At 52.2% G+C, this 18393-nt stretch overlaps 3 protein-coding genes across 4 annotated transcripts in view; 2 read left to right on the top strand and 1 right to left on the bottom strand.

The window, feature by feature from the left end:
• The window catches only part of ZSWIM5 (zinc finger SWIM-type containing 5), a 194543-nt gene extending 191660 nt beyond the window's left edge, over nt 1-2883 (top strand). The window contains exon 14 of the mRNA XM_041738512.1: nt 12-2883. Within this exon, the coding sequence (XP_041594446.1) occupies nt 12-874 (863 nt within the window). The 3' untranslated portion in view covers nt 875-2883. The remainder of the gene's footprint in view (nt 1-11) is intronic.
• Nucleotides 2884-3698: 815 nt separating this feature from the next.
• Nucleotides 3699-7006, bottom strand: UROD (uroporphyrinogen decarboxylase). Its single transcript, XM_041738516.1, has 10 exons — nt 6887-7006; nt 6184-6296; nt 5996-6075; nt 5857-5919; nt 5446-5643; nt 5161-5322; nt 4656-4793; nt 4392-4492; nt 4244-4310; nt 3699-3937 (listed from the first exon to the last, which is right to left on the bottom strand). Exons 1-10 carry the CDS (start codon nt 6904-6906, stop codon nt 3776-3778), a joined length of 1104 nt encoding a protein of 367 aa, XP_041594450.1. The 5' UTR covers nt 6907-7006; the 3' UTR covers nt 3699-3775.
• Nucleotides 7007-7725: 719 nt separating this feature from the next.
• HECTD3 (HECT domain E3 ubiquitin protein ligase 3) lies at nt 7726-17921 on the top strand. 2 transcript variants are annotated; one of them, XM_041738514.1, is made up of 21 exons: nt 7726-9561; nt 9720-9880; nt 10136-10228; nt 10308-10443; nt 10720-10835; nt 10922-11035; nt 11190-11272; nt 11699-11864; nt 12086-12167; nt 12817-12999; nt 13151-13203; nt 13385-13449; nt 13598-13701; nt 13976-14095; nt 14207-14296; nt 15476-15682; nt 15960-16089; nt 16176-16250; nt 16354-16464; nt 16615-16686; nt 16892-17921. In XM_041738514.1, exons 1-21 carry the CDS (start codon nt 9193-9195, stop codon nt 16957-16959), a joined length of 2598 nt encoding a protein of 865 aa, XP_041594448.1. In that variant the 5' UTR covers nt 7726-9192; the 3' UTR covers nt 16960-17921. The 2 variants fall into 2 exon arrangements, with proteins under 2 accessions (XP_041594448.1, XP_041594449.1); XM_041738515.1 differs by having other exon boundaries at nt 7730-9561; nt 16383-16464.
• The last annotated feature ends 472 nt before the right edge of the window (nt 17922-18393 follow it).

The raw sequence follows: 18393 nt of genomic DNA, 5'->3' as shown, positions 1-18393 counted from the left end.
CTCCTTGACAGGTGTGCGGGCCCTGGTAAGCATTTTGCAGAGCTGGTACACACTCTTCACCCCCACTGAAGCTACTAGCATTGTGGCCGCCACAGCTGTATCCCACACCACCATCCTGCGCCTCAGTCTTGACTATCCCCAGCGGGAGGAGCTGGCTAGTTGTGCTCGCACACTGGCCCTGCAGTGTGCCATGAAGGATCCCCAGAGCTGTGCCCTGTCAGCCCTCACGCTCTGTGAGAAAGACCACATCGCCTTTGAGGCAGCCTACCAGATTGCCATTGATGCTGCCACTGGTGGCATGACCCATTCACAACTGTTCACCATTGCCCGCTACATGGAGCTCCGTGGCTATCCGCTACGTGCCTTCAAGTTGGCCTCACTGGCCATGAGCCATCTCAACCTGGCCTACAACCAGGATACCCATCCAGCCATCAATGATGTGCTCTGGGCCTGTGCCCTCAGCCACTCTCTGGGCAAAAATGAGCTGGCCGCCCTCATTCCCCTAGTGGTGAAGAGCGTGCACTGTGCCACAGTGCTTTCAGACATCTTGCGGCGCTGTACAGTGACTGCACCTGGCCTGGCTGGCATCCCAGGCCGCCGCAGCTCAGGAAAGCTCATGTCCACCGACAAAGCTCCACTGCGCCAGTTGCTGGATGCCACCATCAATGCCTATATCAACACTACACACTCACGCCTGACACACATAAGCCCTCGCCACTACGGAGAGTTCATTGAGTTTCTGAGCAAGGCTCGGGAGACCTTCCTGCTGCCCCAGGATGGCCACCTACAGTTTGCCCAATTCATCGACAACCTCAAACAAATCTACAAAGGCAAGAAGAAGCTGATGCTGCTGGTGCGAGAGCGCTTTGGCTGAGAAAGTAGACAGTTGACTGCCAGGGCAGCCTGGGCTCCCAGGTACCAGGTCAGGCCAAGGACACTGAAACATTTGTCCACCCTGAGAGGACTCTGAGCACTTGTGGCTAAAGCCAAAGCACCACAGGGCTAAGCATGGGAGAGTCCAACTCTAGCCAATATGCCTTCCTTGGCAAGGTTCTCACTACAGCCCACTGTTCCTGAAGGAGCTGGGCCCTGCAGATCGATCAGAAATCCCACAACAGGCCACCTCACGCCCCTATATCCTGCGTGTCCTGGGCATTGGCCCCCTCTCCCTTGGCAAACACAGAACACTGTTCCGTCTCAGGGATTGCTTAACCAGAGAAACAGAAGCATTTATGGTACTGTAAATAGTATAGTATATGTGTTGCCAATTACATTGTAAAATTGTAACTATTTATAATTCTGGTTCTAATTTGATGGGTACTTGAAGTAGTTATGGGTGGGAAGATAGTCTTGTTTTCTGAGGAGACACAACCATTTCTCAGGTTTCCCTTGCAGAATATATACAGTTTGCAGTGGAAGAGTGGATTGGCAGGGAGAACAATGGCCAGTTAGAAAAAATCCCAGGTCTAGTCTATGCAGAAACCCCAGCCTGCAGACATAGGGCATCTGTAGCCCAGTGGTGGGAGAGGGGCAGAGCCAGGACTGGACTTAGACTCTTGCCTCATAAAGCCACAGGGACAGTGAAGCTCTTGCTCCTGCCACACACAGGAGCCTGTTGAGCTCCTGAGAAATAAGTGCGGGGGGAGGGTGATGGTTTGGGAGGCCACTGAGCTCATAATATTCATCTACTGTGGTCAGCTTCTGTTGAGAGTATCTGGTTTTATCTCTATGTATGTGTGTGTATCTGTATGACTAAGTATATGTGTCTGTGTGCATAGATGTATCTGTGCATACCTGTCTTGCACATATACTTAAGTGTGTCTGTGTCAGGGCTGTGTCTGTGTGAGTACGTGTCTGTGTGCTGGACTGTGGGTTTCTGTGTGAGGGTATACACATTCGTGAACACGTAAGAACACATACTCGTGTGTTATGTGTTCATGTTTGTCAATGCATGTTTAGTGGGGGGCACACATGGATGCATGTGCATAAACATGTTTGTGTGTATGCTTGTTCTTCTTTGGTTTGTCTTTATATGTGTGTGTATATTTTGACATGTACGTCTGTAAATTTGAGAATCTGCATGAATGTGTCGCTTTTTTGCCAGATCTCTTTCCTATTCTTCATCTCTCACCAGCTAAACACGTTCCCCATCACCTTGGCTCCCTTATTCACCATTTTTCTCAGCAAGCTCCTAAGTACCAGTCTCCCTTTACCCTAAGAGTGACTCCTCCAGCTCCAGTTCTTCTTGCCCGGTACTTGCTTTCTTCCCTTGCCTTTCTACCTCAAGCTTCCTCTGCCTGCCCACTAGTCACTGGTCTGGAGGCTGGGGCTGGAATGCATTTGGCCTTTCCCTTTCTGAGTAGTTTCTACCCCTAGCAGGTAATGCCTGTCTTAGCCCTAGCTGACCTCTGGTGTATCATGTTCCTTCTACCTTCTTCGCTCCTGTGCTCAGCCTGGAATTATTATAGGAGGTAGCAGGGGCTTTCAGAAGAGTCATTTGGATGCCAGTGTCTTGGTGTTTACTGTTTCATGTTTTAGTTCCCAAGTAGGGGTGGGGTGTAATAGGGAAGGGGTGGTATAGCTAGAGTGTGGACTAAGGACCTCTTTGTCTGCTTTATGTTCCTTTCTTTGACAAACTATGTCAGTTTTTCTTTTCCTCAAAACTAACCAGTAAGTCATTTTTGCTGTTTGTGGCTATTTAAGTCTAACTATCCAGCCGTGGGCCTCCACAACCTCTCAGCCCAACAGGCTGCTTTAAAAAAAAAAAAAAAAGCCACTCCCATTTCTGTATCACAATTGCCGTTTTATAGCAAGTGTGTGAACTCACAGTGCTTTTGTATGAATAAATCATGGATCACAGAAAATATCATTTTTCTAAAATTAGAATTGTGTTCTCTCAATAAATGGGGTCCTTCTCTTTCTCTCTTGCTCTGCCCCAGGCTGGGACAGGGAATTGATTGGGCCTATAGAGCAATGGGTCCCTAATGGTCTAAGGAGATGTGAAATGACAAATGAAGAATTTCCTGCCACACCACACCCCTCTCCAGAGCTCACAGGCACCTCAGACCTTGTCCCAGGAAGTAGGTACCACTATGTTGGGCAGAAATACCAAGGTCCTAAGAAAATTAGATGGTATGCTCAGAAAAGAATGCAGAGCAACGCTGTGTGCCATAGGGCTTTTTTGGCCTCAGAGGCCTCCTCACCTCAAAAATGCAAGTCTAAATAAGTCTTTAATCCTAAGCATCCTAGCTTGGAGTCTTTATGTCTTCCCCCCATCTTTTGGTATCAAAGCTGAAGGCCTCTCACCTTCTCCCAGCTCACCTAGATACTATTTTCCTGAACAGGCCTCTCTAAAATATCCTGGCAATTTCTATGCCACTCTGATCTATACTCCCCACCATCCCCAGACACAAATCCCTATCAGTTCAGCCTTGTATACTATGGAGACCCCATTTCTCTGCAAATGTAATAGCTCTAGCTGCTAGGAAGTTTTACCTAACCCCACGTAGCCCTCAGGCTCCGAGAGCTGAGAGCAGGATGGTGTTGAGGTCCTGACAGTAAGTCCTACAATATATACTCATTGATACCTGAGCTCCTGTAACTTGGAGAAGATGCAGAAAGGGGCCCCATGGAAGCAGCAGAGGCTAAGAAGGAACTGAGGGTAAGGGCAAAGATCTTCCACACATGAAACCATATGCTAAACTCCAACTCTAGAATTTTTATTCTTCTAGAAACATCATCTTTGTTAGTGGTAGTTGAGGGTGAATGTGTACGCTCAGTTCTGTCGAAGCAGACGGGAGTATTTATGCACGGCATCCACAAAGGCCCCCACGTGTTCTGGGTCCATATCAGGGTAGAGTCCATGGCCCAGGTTGGCAATATAACGCTGTGGCCCAAAGTCGTCCAGCATCTTCTGCACCAGCCGTCCGATCTCCTCCTGGAGGACCAACAAGGCACTCACTACAGGGGGCCAGCAAGCCCCTGTACTCCCTATACATAATCATGACACATACTCATAGGCATGCTCCTACTCAGTGTTACTCATTCAGTCATTAATTCAAAACAGTTTACTTGATACTTAGTACAGGCCAGACAACTATAAAAAGAAACTTTTGCTTTCCTCGAGCTCACATGGTGTATGTGTAGAGAAACAAACATACAATAAAGACACAATAATATGACCATATCCACAACCATCAAAACCATGGGAGTACACAAACTCACACATAGGGACTCTGGTTACCTCAGATGCATACAGAGCACAGGGGTCCAGGTTGCCCTGTAAGGTCACCATCTTCCCCACACGCTCCCTGAAAGCAGAGTCAGTGCCAAGTTCTGGTGACTGCACATAGGGCAACTGTACCCTCTCCACCACACCCTCTATCACTCACCGGGCTTTCTCTGGGGCCACTGTCCAGTCAAGCCCAACCACCTCGTAGCCAGCTTGGGCCAGCTCCTCCAGGGCAAAATGTCCATCTTTAGCAAAGATGATCTGAAGGAAAGGACAGATTTCTGAAGCTACACAGGGCCTTGCTATGCCCACTAACTTATCTTGGCTGCACCTCTGCTGCCCTCTAGTGGTCACTTCAGCCCATGCAGGACATACCCTGAAAGTTCCACAGGCCCACCTTCATTTCTTCACCCTCCATCCTTACCATAGGCACTGGTGCCAGGCCTGCCTCCTGCAGCCTGGCCTTCACTCGCTTGGCCACATCACGGACATAGGGTAGGGCAAACTTATTGAAGAGCTGTGGGCCAAGGTGCCCTGCATGGGACTCAAAGAGCTGCAACGCCTACAGTTGGGGGTTAGTAAAGAGAAATACATAACATACAAACACGAAGTATCTCAAGCCCCACACACACAAAGTGTCTCAATTTTCCCCTAGTGATCTTGGATCCTCATACTGCCTAAGCCTATAAATCCAATTCCATTCAAAAAGTTTTGCCATCTCCAGATCCCAGTGCTAGCTTTGGTCTTTGAACACAGATAGCATTGCCAATGTCAATGACAAGGTGGACCTAGCTGTTTCAGCCAGATCATTGCAAGCCAAGCTTCTTTCCTGCCTGGCATTATTAACACACCTACCCTCTCAAGTGTAGGGAACTCTGTTACTTCTCATCCTTCTAGAGCCCAACCTATTTCTCTCCCTCAGGACCCACCTGAGCACCAGCAGCCACTTGTCCCACCAGATATGGGACCAGAGCATCAGTGAGGATTCGAAGCAGCTGGTGACTAGCCTGTGGTTTCTGGTAAAGCCAACGCTTGGCCTGAGCCATGGTGCTTGAGCTACCACCCTCAATCATGTATGTCATCAGAGTCCACTGCAAAAGAATACAAAGAGAATATCACAGGTGTAGAAGCCAGGCTGATACTTCCTTCCCTTGTCTACACCAGACCTGCCAGTGTTTTCCCCATGCCCAAGTCCCTGCCCTGTTCCACATTACCGGGGCACCAGCAAAGCCAATCAGTGGCACACGCCCAGCCAGCCGTTGTCGGGTGAGGGTGATGGCCTGGAACACATAGCCTAGTTCAGAGGCCACTGCTGCTGGATCCCGGAGGCGTTCTAAGTCCCGTTCTTCTCTTAATGGCTCTGGGAAGCTGGGCCCTTTGCCAGGCACCATAGTCACCTCCATACCTAGTGCCTGGAGGGAAAGAAAATATCTGGATTCCCAACCTGTAACTCTAGGAGGAAAGGCTCTGTTCAGCCCATGCCAAGAAGGAAAAAAAGGAGAATGAAACTTGGCCACACTCCATCTTTCAGCCCAAGGTCTTCCCTCTGTCCAGTGAGGATTAAGTGCTTATTTTGAGCCTTGACTATCTTTACCCTTTCTTACCCATCAGGTTTGAGCAGGTACCTGGGGTACAACAAGGATGTCGGAGAAGATGATGGCAGCATCCAGAGGGAAGCGACGAAGTGGCTGTAGGGAATAGAAAACAGGTTACTAGGAGGCAAGCTGAGGGCATATATCCCTCCCTTTTCTGTGGAGGCCTCACCTGCAAAGTCAATTCACAGCAGGCCTCTGGGGAGCGACAGGTGCTGAAAAAGTCCTGGGCAGCCCGAGTTTCCTTAAACTCTGCAAATGGAAGAGGAAATGCAGGGCTCGAGGGCTGAGTAACCTCTGGATCCCTCCCCTTCCCCTCAAAAACTTTTCACCCTCCAGAGTTTCACTTAGCCTCCAGACCTGGTAAGTAGCGGCCTGCCTGCCGCATGCACCAAACTGGAGTGTAGTCTGTGTCTTCTCCCCAGGCTGCTCGCAGGAACGTGTCATTCTTCAGCTCTGGAAAACCCTGGGATCTGGAGATCAGAATGGGGGGAGGTGGTAGGTGTCAGTAAGCTAGGCCAGGGGTTGGGGAAGGCCCAGGTTCTTAAGGCAGATTCATTGCACCACACTATCTGCCTCATCCAGGCCAGCTCCTAAGTGGGACTCCCCACCCATTCTGCCTCCTCCTTGCCTATCAGATAGTGCACAAGACTAGAAGGGCCCGCGCTGGGGCCTCTATCTCCCAGACAGTCCCAACTTCCCCAAGCTCAAAGAGACTGGGGGAAGGGCAGAATGAAAGTCCAGTAAGAATTAATCGGGGTCTTTGGGCCATAAATGTCAGGAACGGGGGGTATCAATGGGCTAGCTCGGAAGCTGTTTAAGTCCCCAAGCTGGGGACAGTGAATGAGGAATCAGAATAGACGGTCTCAAAATACGGATCCTAACTGAGGATTAGAAAGGCCTAGCGACAAACCCTCAGTAAAAGTCTCGGGAATCCATGGGTGGAGGACTCAGGATTCCAGAGACTGGAGTCAGATTGGGAGCTCTCCAGGCTGGGAAAGGGGTATAGGGACATATTCCTGAGTTGGAAGACTGGCCATCCGGCGTGGTGCAGAGAACTCACCCCAACCCGTTCGTCTCCATGATAAGCCTTCGGTAACTGCGACCGCAGTCCTCGCTGTATCCTCAACCGGAGCAGAGTCTGAGATCAGGCTCCACCCCTTCCTGCAAGGAGCCAAGGCCGCCGCCATATTGAAAGTCACATGATCAGATCCCGGCAAACGCTCCTGGGCTGCCCGAGCTGCTGCCGGGAGGACCCCCACTACCTCTCTGCACCGTAAAGACCGCTGTAGCGTCGCAGCAACACCCCCACCCCTGGCCAAGAACTCCGCTATAGCTACGCCTTTCGGTCTCATCAGTACCTCCCTCTCCTTTGATGGCTTGGAAATCCCGAAATTTCGGCCTAACAATAACTTTTACTCCCATGCCTCATGATTCTAATAACCTTATGCCTAGCAACCAGACACACAGTGGATTAAGGAACCAAGCTGCACAGGGAAATGAAATCATCAAATACTTATATTACTGGGGTACCTGGGTGGCTCAGTCAGTTAAGTGTGGGACTTGTGATTTCTGCTTAGGTCATGATCTAATGGGTGGTGTAATCCCCCCTTCCCCTCAGTGGGGCTCCACACTCCTCCTGAAGTCTGATTGGGAGACTCTCCCTCTGCCCTCCCCCCACTCATGTGTCCGAAATCCAGGCAACTCTCTCTTTAGAATAAATCTTTAAAAATGTATATTTATATTACCTACTAAGGCTAGCACTATAGTTGGTGCAGAAGTTACAATGATGACCAAGACAGCCCTTTCCTTTAAGGAGCTACAGACTGGTGGATCAGCAATCATAATAGTAAACGTTTTAAGAGTAAAATGCGAGACCGCAAGGGCTCCTCCCTTAACTGGGGAAAGCGGTGGAGGTGTTCCAAGCAGAGGGAATAGCACGTGCAAAGAGAAAATGCAAAAGAACAAATGGCTATTATGGAAACCAGAAAAATCAACCTAGTGGAATTAAAGAGGCTCTAGATGTCTTCAGGGTCCAGGTCCTGGGGGCCCTCGTTAGAGTAATGTGTCCACTTTATTCCGTAGTAGCATGGTAGCATACAAATAGCTCAGACAGAAGAGAAGAGGGGCACTGTTCCCAACTTACTAGGAAGAAAAGAAAAAGGGGGAAACTGTCAAAATGATATGAAATCATATATTACTTCTTTCTTGGTAACTTTGATTATTTGAAAACTATATCAAAACAAAGTTTCCATCCAAGTATCCATCAACAGATGAATGGGGTATAGGTAAAAGGGATTATTAGTCAACCCATAAAAAGGAATTAAGTTCAATCATGCTATCATATTGTTGTGATACTATTGTAAGTGAAATAAGACAGACCCTAAAAGACAAATATATGGGTCCATTTATGAAATATCTAGAATAGGCTAATTCATAGAGGCAGAAAGTAGACTGGAGTTTACCATGGCAGCCATTTTTTTATTTACTGCATTTCTTTATTGCTTAAAGAGAAAGCCTTTCTGTTTGGAGTGATGAAAAAGTCTTGGAAATAGGTAATTGTACTCTTAAAATGGTTAACATGGCAAAAATTTTGTTACACTTATTTTATCACAATTTAAAAAAACTAATATATCAAAAACCATTGAATTGTACACTTCAAATGAGTGACTTATACGGAGTATGAATTATATCCCAATAAAACATTTTTAAAACTGTTTGCAGGGGAGACAAAGTTTCCTTTTCCCCCATGATTATACTTCATCAACAGCTCCTGTCCATGTTTTTGCCTCCATCCTATCTTCCCACATCAGACCTTTCCTCTCATCTGGTTCAGAATTACTGAGAGAAATTGGAACATGATCACCAGTGCCCTAGAATTAGGAGTAGCCACCGGGATGAAGCCCGAACCACTCAAGACTCCCGAGGAGGGGATTATTCTCGCAAACATTTTAGCACCACTATCCCTAGGATGAGGAGGAGCCTGAGAGGATGTCTAGCACTCGCGGTGGGAAGGCAAAAAAAACAAGAGGGCAGAGAGCCAGAAAAATGGCTGTTGCAATGATCCAGGCTAGATAGGATGGTGGTTCGATGAGGGCAAAAAATGGCAGCAGCAATGAGGATAGACAGGGAGAGACCGATCAGCCAGAGACTACTGGACTTGGGTTTGGTTGGCTGAGTACGAGGCACATCGGTTTGTAACACATTGACGTATCCGAGTACACAGGGTAATACGGCGAGCAAGTGGGGTGCCTTTAGTCCAGGACTTACGGCGCAGGCGGGGCAGGCGGTGGGAAGCTCGGTCGGTCTCGGCGGCAGCGGCTCCCGGAGCCGGACGGCCGCCGCGGGGCTCTGGTCTGCGGCTTCGCCATGGCTGGTCCCGGCCCGGGCGCGGCTCTCGAGTGCCCGCGGCAGCTGCTGGGCCGCGTGCGCTTCCTGGCAGAGGCGGCGCAGAGCCTCCGCGCCGGACGGCCGCTGCCGGCGGCGCTCGCCTTCGTGCCACGCGAGGTGCTCTACAAGCTCTACAAGGACCCGGCGGGGCCGTCGCGCGTGCTGCTGCCGGTGTGGGAGGCGGAGGGCCTGGGGCTGCGTGTGGGAGCCTCGGGCCCGGCCCCCGGAACCGGCTCCGGGCCGCTCCGCGCCGCCCGCGACAGCATTGAGCTCCGGCGCGGCGCCTGCGTGCGTACTACCGGCGAGGAGCTGTGCAACGGCCACGGGCTGTGGGTGAAGCTGACCAAGGTACTGCCCGCGCCCGGGGCGCCCCACGCGGCTCCCCTCCCATCCCCCGCACGGCGCTCGCGCGGTTCCGCGTCCTTTGCCTGGGGCTGGGCAGGGCAGGGCGGGCCGGCCGCTGGGCAGGGCCCCGACGGCTGTCCCCAGCGTGCGCGTCTCGGCAGGAGCAGCTGGCGGAACACCTGAGCGACTGCGGGCTGAACGAGGGCTGGCTGCTGGTGTGCCGCCCGGCGGAGGGCGGGGCCCGCCTCGTACCCATCGACACCCCAGACCACCTCCAGCGGCAGCAGCAGCTCTTCGGCGTGGACTACCGACCGGTTCTCAGGTCCTGCACTGGAAAGGCCGAGGCTGGCTGCTCGGCAGCACGGCCCGGAAGGGTCGGAAACTAGCCTGGCACCGGCTGGGAGCTGGGATGAGGAGCGAGGGCAGGGTTGGGAGAGGAAGGGGCGGGACCTGAATGGGCCTGGGGTGGAGCTTCTGGAGGCACGGTTCGGGGAGAGTCAACGCTGGGGACCGCTCTCGGGGGTGTCCTGTTGCCCGCCGAGGCCTCCCGGTCCCATCCCCTACTCTGTGCCCGCAGATGGGAACAGGTGGTGGACCTGACATACTCTCACCGCCTTGGATCAAGGCCCCGGCCAGCCGAGGCTTACACGGAAGCTGTACAAAGATTACTGTGAGTGAGCCGGAGTGGGATAGGGAGGAAGAACCTCCGGGTCCGGGCCTGACCTAATTAGGGACTTGGGGTTGCTTAGCTACGTGCCCCCGACGTGGACCTACGAGTGCGACGAGGACCTGATCCACTTCTTGTACGACCACCTGGGCAAGGAGGATGAGAACCTGGGTAGCGTGAAGCAGTATGTGGAGAGCATAGACGTTTCCTCCTACACGGTGGGTTCTGGGACTCCTCCCACCCCAAGCAAGATGTCACTTATTGCTAGATCCAGAACCCTCACCTTTAGGCCAGGGCCAAAACCCCACACGCCAGACTCAGTCGAGCACCCCATTCTGGAAGTCCTATAGGAATCCCTAGACACTTCCACTCGTACCAGCTGCACTTTCAACCCAGCTCCATGTGTTTTCTCTCTTTTGCTCCCTGGCCCAAAGCACACTCTGCAGTGCAGGGAGTGGGATAAACACTGACTCCACCTCTCTTACCCTCCCTAGGAGGAGTTCAACGTGTCGTGCCTGACAGACAGCAACGCAGACACCTACTGGGAAAGTGATGGGTCCCAGTGCCAGCACTGGGTACGGCTTACCATGAAAAAGGGCACCATTGTCAAGTGAGTGGGCTCTGAGGTAGGACGGAGTGGGCAGGCCTCATGCCTGTAAGTGTACTGAGGCCCATGTGCATACTCTGACCACCCAGGAAGCTGCTACTCACAGTGGATACCACAGATGACAACTTTATGCCTAAGCGGGTGGTGATCTATGGGGGCGAAGGGGACAACCTGAAGAAGCTGAGTGACGTGAGCATTGATGAGTGAGTGAGCAAGCTGGTCTGGGAGGGGAGATGGGGCATGATCCTAGCAATGGGGCCTGGCCCCACTTGGAAGCCCCACTTGGAAGGTCAGATGAGAGCCTAGCAATGCATGAAGGCAAAGGGTATTCAAGGTGCCTCACATCCATCTCCTCAGGACCCTGATCGGAGATGTTTGTGTCCTGGAGGACATGACCGTTCACCTCCCAGTCATCGAGATCCGCATTGTCGAGTGCCGAGGTAGGGCTTCGGGCTATAAGGAGGGAGTGGAGCCCCACTGTATAGACTTTGGCTAGCTGGCAGTGAGTGTGGAGAAGAAATGGGCTTGGAGTTGGGATGAAGGTGACAGCTGAACTAACTCCGGGAGTTGAAGCTTTGGGCCTGAGCCAAGTGGGAGGCACCAAGTATAGGCCTTCCTTAAAGCCATAGAGGTGGTTGGGCTCATCTAGAAAAGGAACTGAGTTGGGATCCTCAAGCCTTCCAATATGATAGCGATGGATGGAGGAACCAGCAAAGAATATGATAATCAGAGTAAGATGAGTAGCAGGGGATCTCAAAGGTCCTGAGTTTCTAGGGGCTAAGGTCTGAGCATTAAGGAGCCATTCTCAGGTCTGAGGGTCAAGGAGGCAGCAGGTGTCCTAAGTAACCTCATCCTGACATCCCCAGATGATGGGATTGACGTGCGTCTTCGAGGGATCAAGATCAAGTCATCCAGACAGCGGGAACTAGGGTTAAATGCAGACCTGTTCCAGCCGACCAGTCTGGTGCGATATCCCCGTCTGGAAGGCACTGACCCTGAAGTACTGTACCGCAGAGCTGTTCTCCTGCAGAGGTGGCTGTGGTCCTGGGCCTGCCAGGCCCTTCTCTTCCCCCAATCCTGAATCTCATTTGTTGTTATGAAGGAGGTCTCCAAGGCGCTATACTGTGAGCTGTTCCACTTTAAGGGTCAGAGCATCCCCAGGGCCCTGCCTCCTCCTGTCCTTGTGTGTTGGGGAGTAAAGGGATCTTAAATCCATACCATCCTCTTTAGTTATCTTTACCCATTCATCCCAGATTCATAAAGATCCTAGACAGTGTCCTGTACCACCTGGTACCTGCCTGGGACCACACACTGGGCACCTTCAGTGCGATTAAGGTAAGCCTGGCCCACCTGGTATTGGTGTCAGCAGTAGGCTCCTCCTTTCTGCTCTGTTCTCTCTTCTACAAAGTTCTTAAAACCTACCTTAGGCCTGGGCCTTTGCTGGGCTCTAGGAATGTAGGAAGAAAGCTGGACGCAAATAGCTAAAGCTTAGTGTTGGGATGCCATTCTCCCAGCCAGTATGTGAAATACAAAGACCTGGGGGGTGAGAAGTAACAACATAGACAGGGGAGGTTGCATGAAAGCTGCATACTGGGAGTTGTGAGCCACTAGAGGTGCCTTGAGAGAAACACACAGGTAGATGTGAGTATGACTTGGGGATGAGGCTGGGAGTGGTATGCAAATAATAGGCCCTGATAGCAGAGGGCACTATGGGCCAGGCTGTGAAGGAGGAACTATGTTCTAGGTCAGAGGAGCCATTGGAAGGCTTTTAAGTAGGTAATGACAGTGATTTTTTTGTTTTAGAAAGCTCCCCCTGGTGGCTGGACTAAGGGAGGGATGGAAACAAGGAAGGGGGAGGGTGGTAGGGGGATGGAGTAAGATGGACTGGAATCATGGAATTGGGTCCAGGCATAGAGGAAGTTTCCAGAGTCTGGACAGACACTAACTGCCTGCCAGTCTTTCTCTGGCCACCTTTCCTCACCAGCAAGTGAAGCAGTTCCTGCTGCTGTCACGCCAAAGGCCAGGCCTGGTGGCCCAGTGCCTACGTGACTCAGAAAGCAGCAAGCCCAGCTTCATGCCACGCCTGTACATCAACCGGCGCCTCGCTATGGAGCATCGTGCATGCCCCTTAAGGGACCCTGCCTGCAAGAATGCAGTCTTCACCCAGGTCTGGACCACCTGGGGTCAGACTAAGGGAGGGTCACTAAAGGGTCTAGGGGCTGGACCATGAGGAACCTAAGTAAGGTCTTTGGGCCAGAGTGAAGCAAGATCTTGACACAAACTTTCCTACAACTCCCTTCCCTTTGCCTTGCCCCCAGGTTTATGAAGGCCTCAAGCCCTCTGACAAGTATGAAAAGCCCTTGGACTATAGGTATGACATGCGGGTGAGGGACTTGAGCTGGGCCCGCATAAACTATATATATGCCTGCACACCACGTCTGTAACCCCTCCCCATTACCCTTCTCTAGCCCCTACTCCTGGCTGGTGTCTGAGCTGGAGAAATGTCCTAACCCCTGACCCAGCCTGGTGACAAAGACCCACACTTCTTACAGGTGGCCAATGCGCTATGACCAGTGGTGGGAGTGTAAATTCATTGCAGAAGGCATCATTGACCAAGGTAAAGCCCTGAGGAAGGATAACGAGGGTCCTGCCCTATTTAGAGTGGTAGAGGCTTCCTGGGTCACAGCTAACCAAGGTGGAGGACCGTTTTAAGGGTGCTGGGGCTCTTGAACACCCCAGCTGAGAGCATCTATCTGTCATTTCAGGGGGTGGTTTTCGGGATAGCCTGGCAGACATGTCAGAAGAGCTGTGTCCTAGCTCAGCGGACACCCCTGTGCCTCTGCCCTTCTTTGTGCGCACAGCTAACCAGGTAACCTTCCTATCCCTACTTCTCAAGTGGTTTCTGTTTTCGTCTCTGCAAACCTCTCAGGTGCTGAACTGGGCGGGGGGAGGGGAGGCAGAGGAGGGACCAAGTTGCCTGGGGTAGCCTTTGGGCAGACAAGGAAAGAGGAGCCATTGTACAGATTGGACAGAGGGATCATTCAGGGCATCCAGTGGAAGGTGTGCAGGAAAGCCTTTGGAGCGTGTGGGGCAAAAAGTAGGGTCCATTCCACGCCATGCTGACAGCTCTGTCTTGGGGGCAGGGCAATGGCACTGGTGAGGCCCGGGACATGTATGTGCCCAACCCCTCCTGCCGAGACTTTGCCAAATATGAGTGGATCGGACAGCTGATGGGGGCTGCCCTTCGGGGTAAGGAATTCCTGGTGAGTAGTCTAATCTGCACCTCCCTCCCACGAGCCTGGCCCCTGGAAAGAAAAAGGGCCAGCTAAACCTGGGCAGCCCCAGATGAGAATATGATAGTATTTGTTCCATAGGTGCTGGCTCTGCCTGGTTTCGTGTGGAAGCAGCTCTCTGGTGAGGAGGTGAGCTGGAGCAAAGACTTCCCGGCCGTGGACTCTGTGCTGGTAAGTAGGTCTGTTTCCTCTGCACAGCCCCTGAAGGTTGCTGCTCCCCAAGGGTATCCTGAACCTTCTCTAACCTCACACATGCTCCTTGGCCAATTCCTTCTATTCCCACGGCTTCAACTACTATCTTTATTCCCCAAATCCTTACCTCCAACTCCAGCCTCTTTCCTAAGCCTGGACCCATATATGCATTTGCCCGCTGGACATCTGCCCCAAGATGAGCCTCAGGCTCAGCACACTCTTTATCACCCACCTATTCTACTGCCCTCAGGGCTCCTGTCTCAGAATGGCACCACTATCCACCCGCCCCATGCCAAGGCCCTCAGTGTCATCCTCCAGTCCTCCTCCGTCCTCACCTCCTACTCCCTGTCACATCTCCCTCTGGAATCTGTCCATTTCTTCCATCTGACTACTGTCCTCCTGGTGCAGGCCACCTTCCTTTCTGAGACAACCACTGACTGCAAAGCTAGTGTTCCTATCTCCATTCTTACCATTCTTACCCATCTGATCGCCAGCAGCCAGAGCACTTCATTCCCTTCCCCACCTTGTTTAAACCCTTTAGTGGCTCTGCCCTGGACTTAGGGTAAAATGCAGAACCTGGTAAGCCTTATATGACCTCTGTATCTCTGGTCACTGGGTTCACATTCAGGCTCCAGCCAAACAGATTCCAGGCTTTTTGCGCTTTTTACCTTTTTTCTCTCTTTTTTTTTTAAGATTTTTTAATTTATTTATTCATGAGAGACACAATGAGAGAGAGGCAGAGACACAGGCAGAAGGAGAAGCAGGCTCCATACAGGGAGCCCGACATGGGACTCGATCCCAGGTCTCCAGGATCACACCCTGGGCTGAAGGTGACGCTAAACCGCTGAGCCACCCGGGCTGCCCCCTTTTTACCTTTTTTCAAGGTGTTCTATCTCTCGGTGCGGCCCAGCAAACTCCCAGCTGTCATTTAGGTCTCAGCTTAGATGCCGTTTCTTTCAGGACATCTTCCCTGGCAGCCTAGGCTGGCAAAGTGTTGTCTTGATGCTTTTGTAGCCCTTGTACACCCTCTCTGCCTTCCTTGCCTGCATGGAAACTGCCTTGTTTAGCTGCCTCTCCTTCCCTGTGAACATCTTGAGAGATAACAAGGACTGTCTCCACAATGAAAGGCTGACCTCCTTGCCTCTCTCCAACCCCCAGGTGAAGCTCTTGGAAGTGATGGAAGGAATGGACAAGGAGACATTTGAGTTCAAATTTGGGAAGGAGCTGACATTCACCACCGTACTAAGTGACCAGCAAGTAGTAGAGTTGATCCCTGGGGGTGCAGGCATCGTGGTGGGATATGAGGACCGTTCTCGTTTCATCCAACTGGTGCAGAAGACACGGCTAGAAGAGAGCAAGGAGCAGGTACTACGCAAAGGCCAGGAGGACAGAGAGCCTTGCACAGTTGCTAGTAGGCAGAGCCCAGCCTGATAAGCCACCAGTAGCCAACCCCAAGAACTCTGGTCCCACCATACCTCTGCCTTACGTTCCTGCTTATCTGTAGGGTCAGAGATTGGCCCCCAGTGCTGAGCACAGATTGTGTCCCACATTATCTCTACGAGCGGAGGCCAAGTACCCCCGCCACACACTGACTTGGGAGTTGTACCGTCTTCCCTAGCCAGGCCTTCTCCCCTCTCCCCAGGTGGCAGCCATGCAGGCAGGTCTGCTAAAGGTGGTGCCACAGGCTGTGCTGGACTTGCTCACCTGGCAGGAATTGGAGAAGAAAGTGTGCGGAGACCCAGAGGTCACTGTGGATGCTCTGCGCAAGCTCAGTGAGTGTGGGGCAGAGTAGCACAGGGATGGGGGCTTGAGGACTAGTAGGTTGGGACCTGAGAACAAATTCTGACCTTGTCCCCAGCCCGGTTTGAGGACTTCGAGCCATCTGACACTCGGGTGCAGTACTTCTGGGAAGCACTGAATAACTTCACCAACGGTCAGTGGAAGAGGAGAGAGTGATGCCTGGGTTCATATCCACTTGTGGGGTACAGAGGCAGGGTAGAAACTGTAGAAATCCCCCCCCCCCCCATCACCATTAGTGTGGCCACAGATTTCCTTCTTCATCCAGAGGATCGGAGCCGCTTCCTGCGCTTCGTCACTGGCCGCAGCCGTCTGCCCGCACGGATCTACATCTATCCCGACAAACTGGGGTGAGTATGGAGGGAACGGGGTACGGGTTGGTTGCCAAAAGGACTGTGACTGGCCTTTGCCTTCACCCACACGCTTACTCGTCAGACCCTACAGACCCTACCCTGCATCCCTACAATTCTTCCTAATCTGTGGCCCCCCCACACCCCCAGCTACGAAACCACAGATGCGCTGCCTGAGTCTTCCACTTGTTCCAGCACACTCTTCCTACCGCATTATGCCAGGTGGGTTTCCTAGGCTCGAGCCTAGAGAGTGAGGAGTGGGGGAAGGAGTGGCCTTCCAGAATGGAGGAAGATTTCCAGTCCTGAAGTGCACAAACTGGAGCCCCATCACCCATCGCCCCGCGAGCCCTGGCCTCTAGTGAGCCCTGGCCTCATAGTGATGGAAGACCTTCGTGCCTGGCGCTGACCCAGTCCCTGTCTCCCTCAGTGCCAAGCTGTGCGAGGAGAAGCTCCGCTATGCAGCATACAACTGCGTGGCCATCGACACCGACATGAGCCCTTGGGAAGAGTGATGCGGCGCCAGGGGGCAGCCTCAGCCTGCGGGACTGTGCCTGCACGGGTCCCACTAGGTGGCGCTCAGGGTGAAGACTCATTACCTGGACCAGCTGGGGTGTGTGCTCCTGACCTGAGCAGACCCACTCAGGAAGACAGCACGCCCCTGCGTCTGGTTGGAGTGGGGGCCGTTGGTTGACCCTGATGACCCAGCCCCGCAGACCCACAAGAGCCCTGTGCGTGCTCGGGCTTGCTTTCTGAGTTATTTAGCCTCTGTGAGAGGGAATCTTCCACAAGCCCAGCACAAGCTGCCAGGCCTGAGCTACTTGAAGGGGGCCTTCTAGCTCCCCATCCCATGGATTTTACTTAAGGGTTTTTTTGGCTCCTCCTCCTTTCTCCTTGTTTTTCTTGGCTTCAGCCTGGACTCAAAGCTAAAACCTCTGTAGGGTGGTGGAGGCTCCTCCCCAAACAAGGCATCAGGGATAGAGCATAATGGCCATTCTCTTTGGTCACCTGCCCCAAGAAAGAAGCAGCCGCTGAGCACCTTCTCCCTCGCATACTTATTTTCTCCTCCCCTCCCCCCATACCCAAAGTGTGAGCTCTGTTCTTCTTCCAACTCAGTCTTAACTGATAAAGTGCCACCATCTTCCCTGGCTCAGAACCTACATCTACTCAACATTAAATCTTTAATACCACCACCATCACACCATATTCAACACTTAGCATCACCTCCAGGCTGATTCCCCATCTGCCATGTCATCCCCAAGATGGTGCAAGGTTAAGGCCAGTTAATATCTTTTCTGAAATCTTCAGTGGCTCTCTTTCAGCAACCTGAAAGCCTAGACTTTAAACCTGCTTCTAACTCTTAGGCAGGTCCTTGCCCCAGTCCTCCCTCCCATAAGGGCCTCTGTGACACTCCATCAAAGGTCTTGCACATGGGAAAGTGTAATAAATGGATGCATTCATTCCTTCAGACTGCTTATTGGGCTACTGAGGGATGGCAGAGAAGGTTCTTCTAGGACTTCAGGGCCCTTGGCTGGAAGCCAAGGAGATTGTGTGTCATGTGGGAGTGGTGGGTCTTCACAGTGACAAACATTAAATCTGAAGTCAAGCAGGGAACTAAAGATGCTACTATGCAGGGGAGGGGAGTGGTGCTCGGAGCCTGGCCTGGCACCTTCTGGGATGGGTGTGGTGATTTGGAGGATGGGAGCCCACCTTCAGGAACCAGGTGGGCAGAACTTGACATCGTAAAAGACAAATCCTTGAGATGGTTGATAAACCAGCTAGGTCAAACTTGACAACCGAGGCAGCAGCATAGCTACCCATCCACCTACTCTGCCCCCAGTTCTCACACAGCTAAGAAGCTGTCTTTAAGAACAAGTATCCAGTGAGAGATCTGTGCATATAGACCATCCTCCCTCCCCCAACGGAAGGATT

The sequence above is a fragment of the Vulpes lagopus genome, chromosome 23, assembly GCF_018345385.1.
Source record: "Vulpes lagopus strain Blue_001 chromosome 23, ASM1834538v1, whole genome shotgun sequence".
Classification (NCBI taxonomy): domain Eukaryota; kingdom Metazoa; phylum Chordata; class Mammalia; order Carnivora; family Canidae; genus Vulpes; species Vulpes lagopus.
This window is presented reverse-complemented; position numbering and strand designations above follow the sequence as displayed.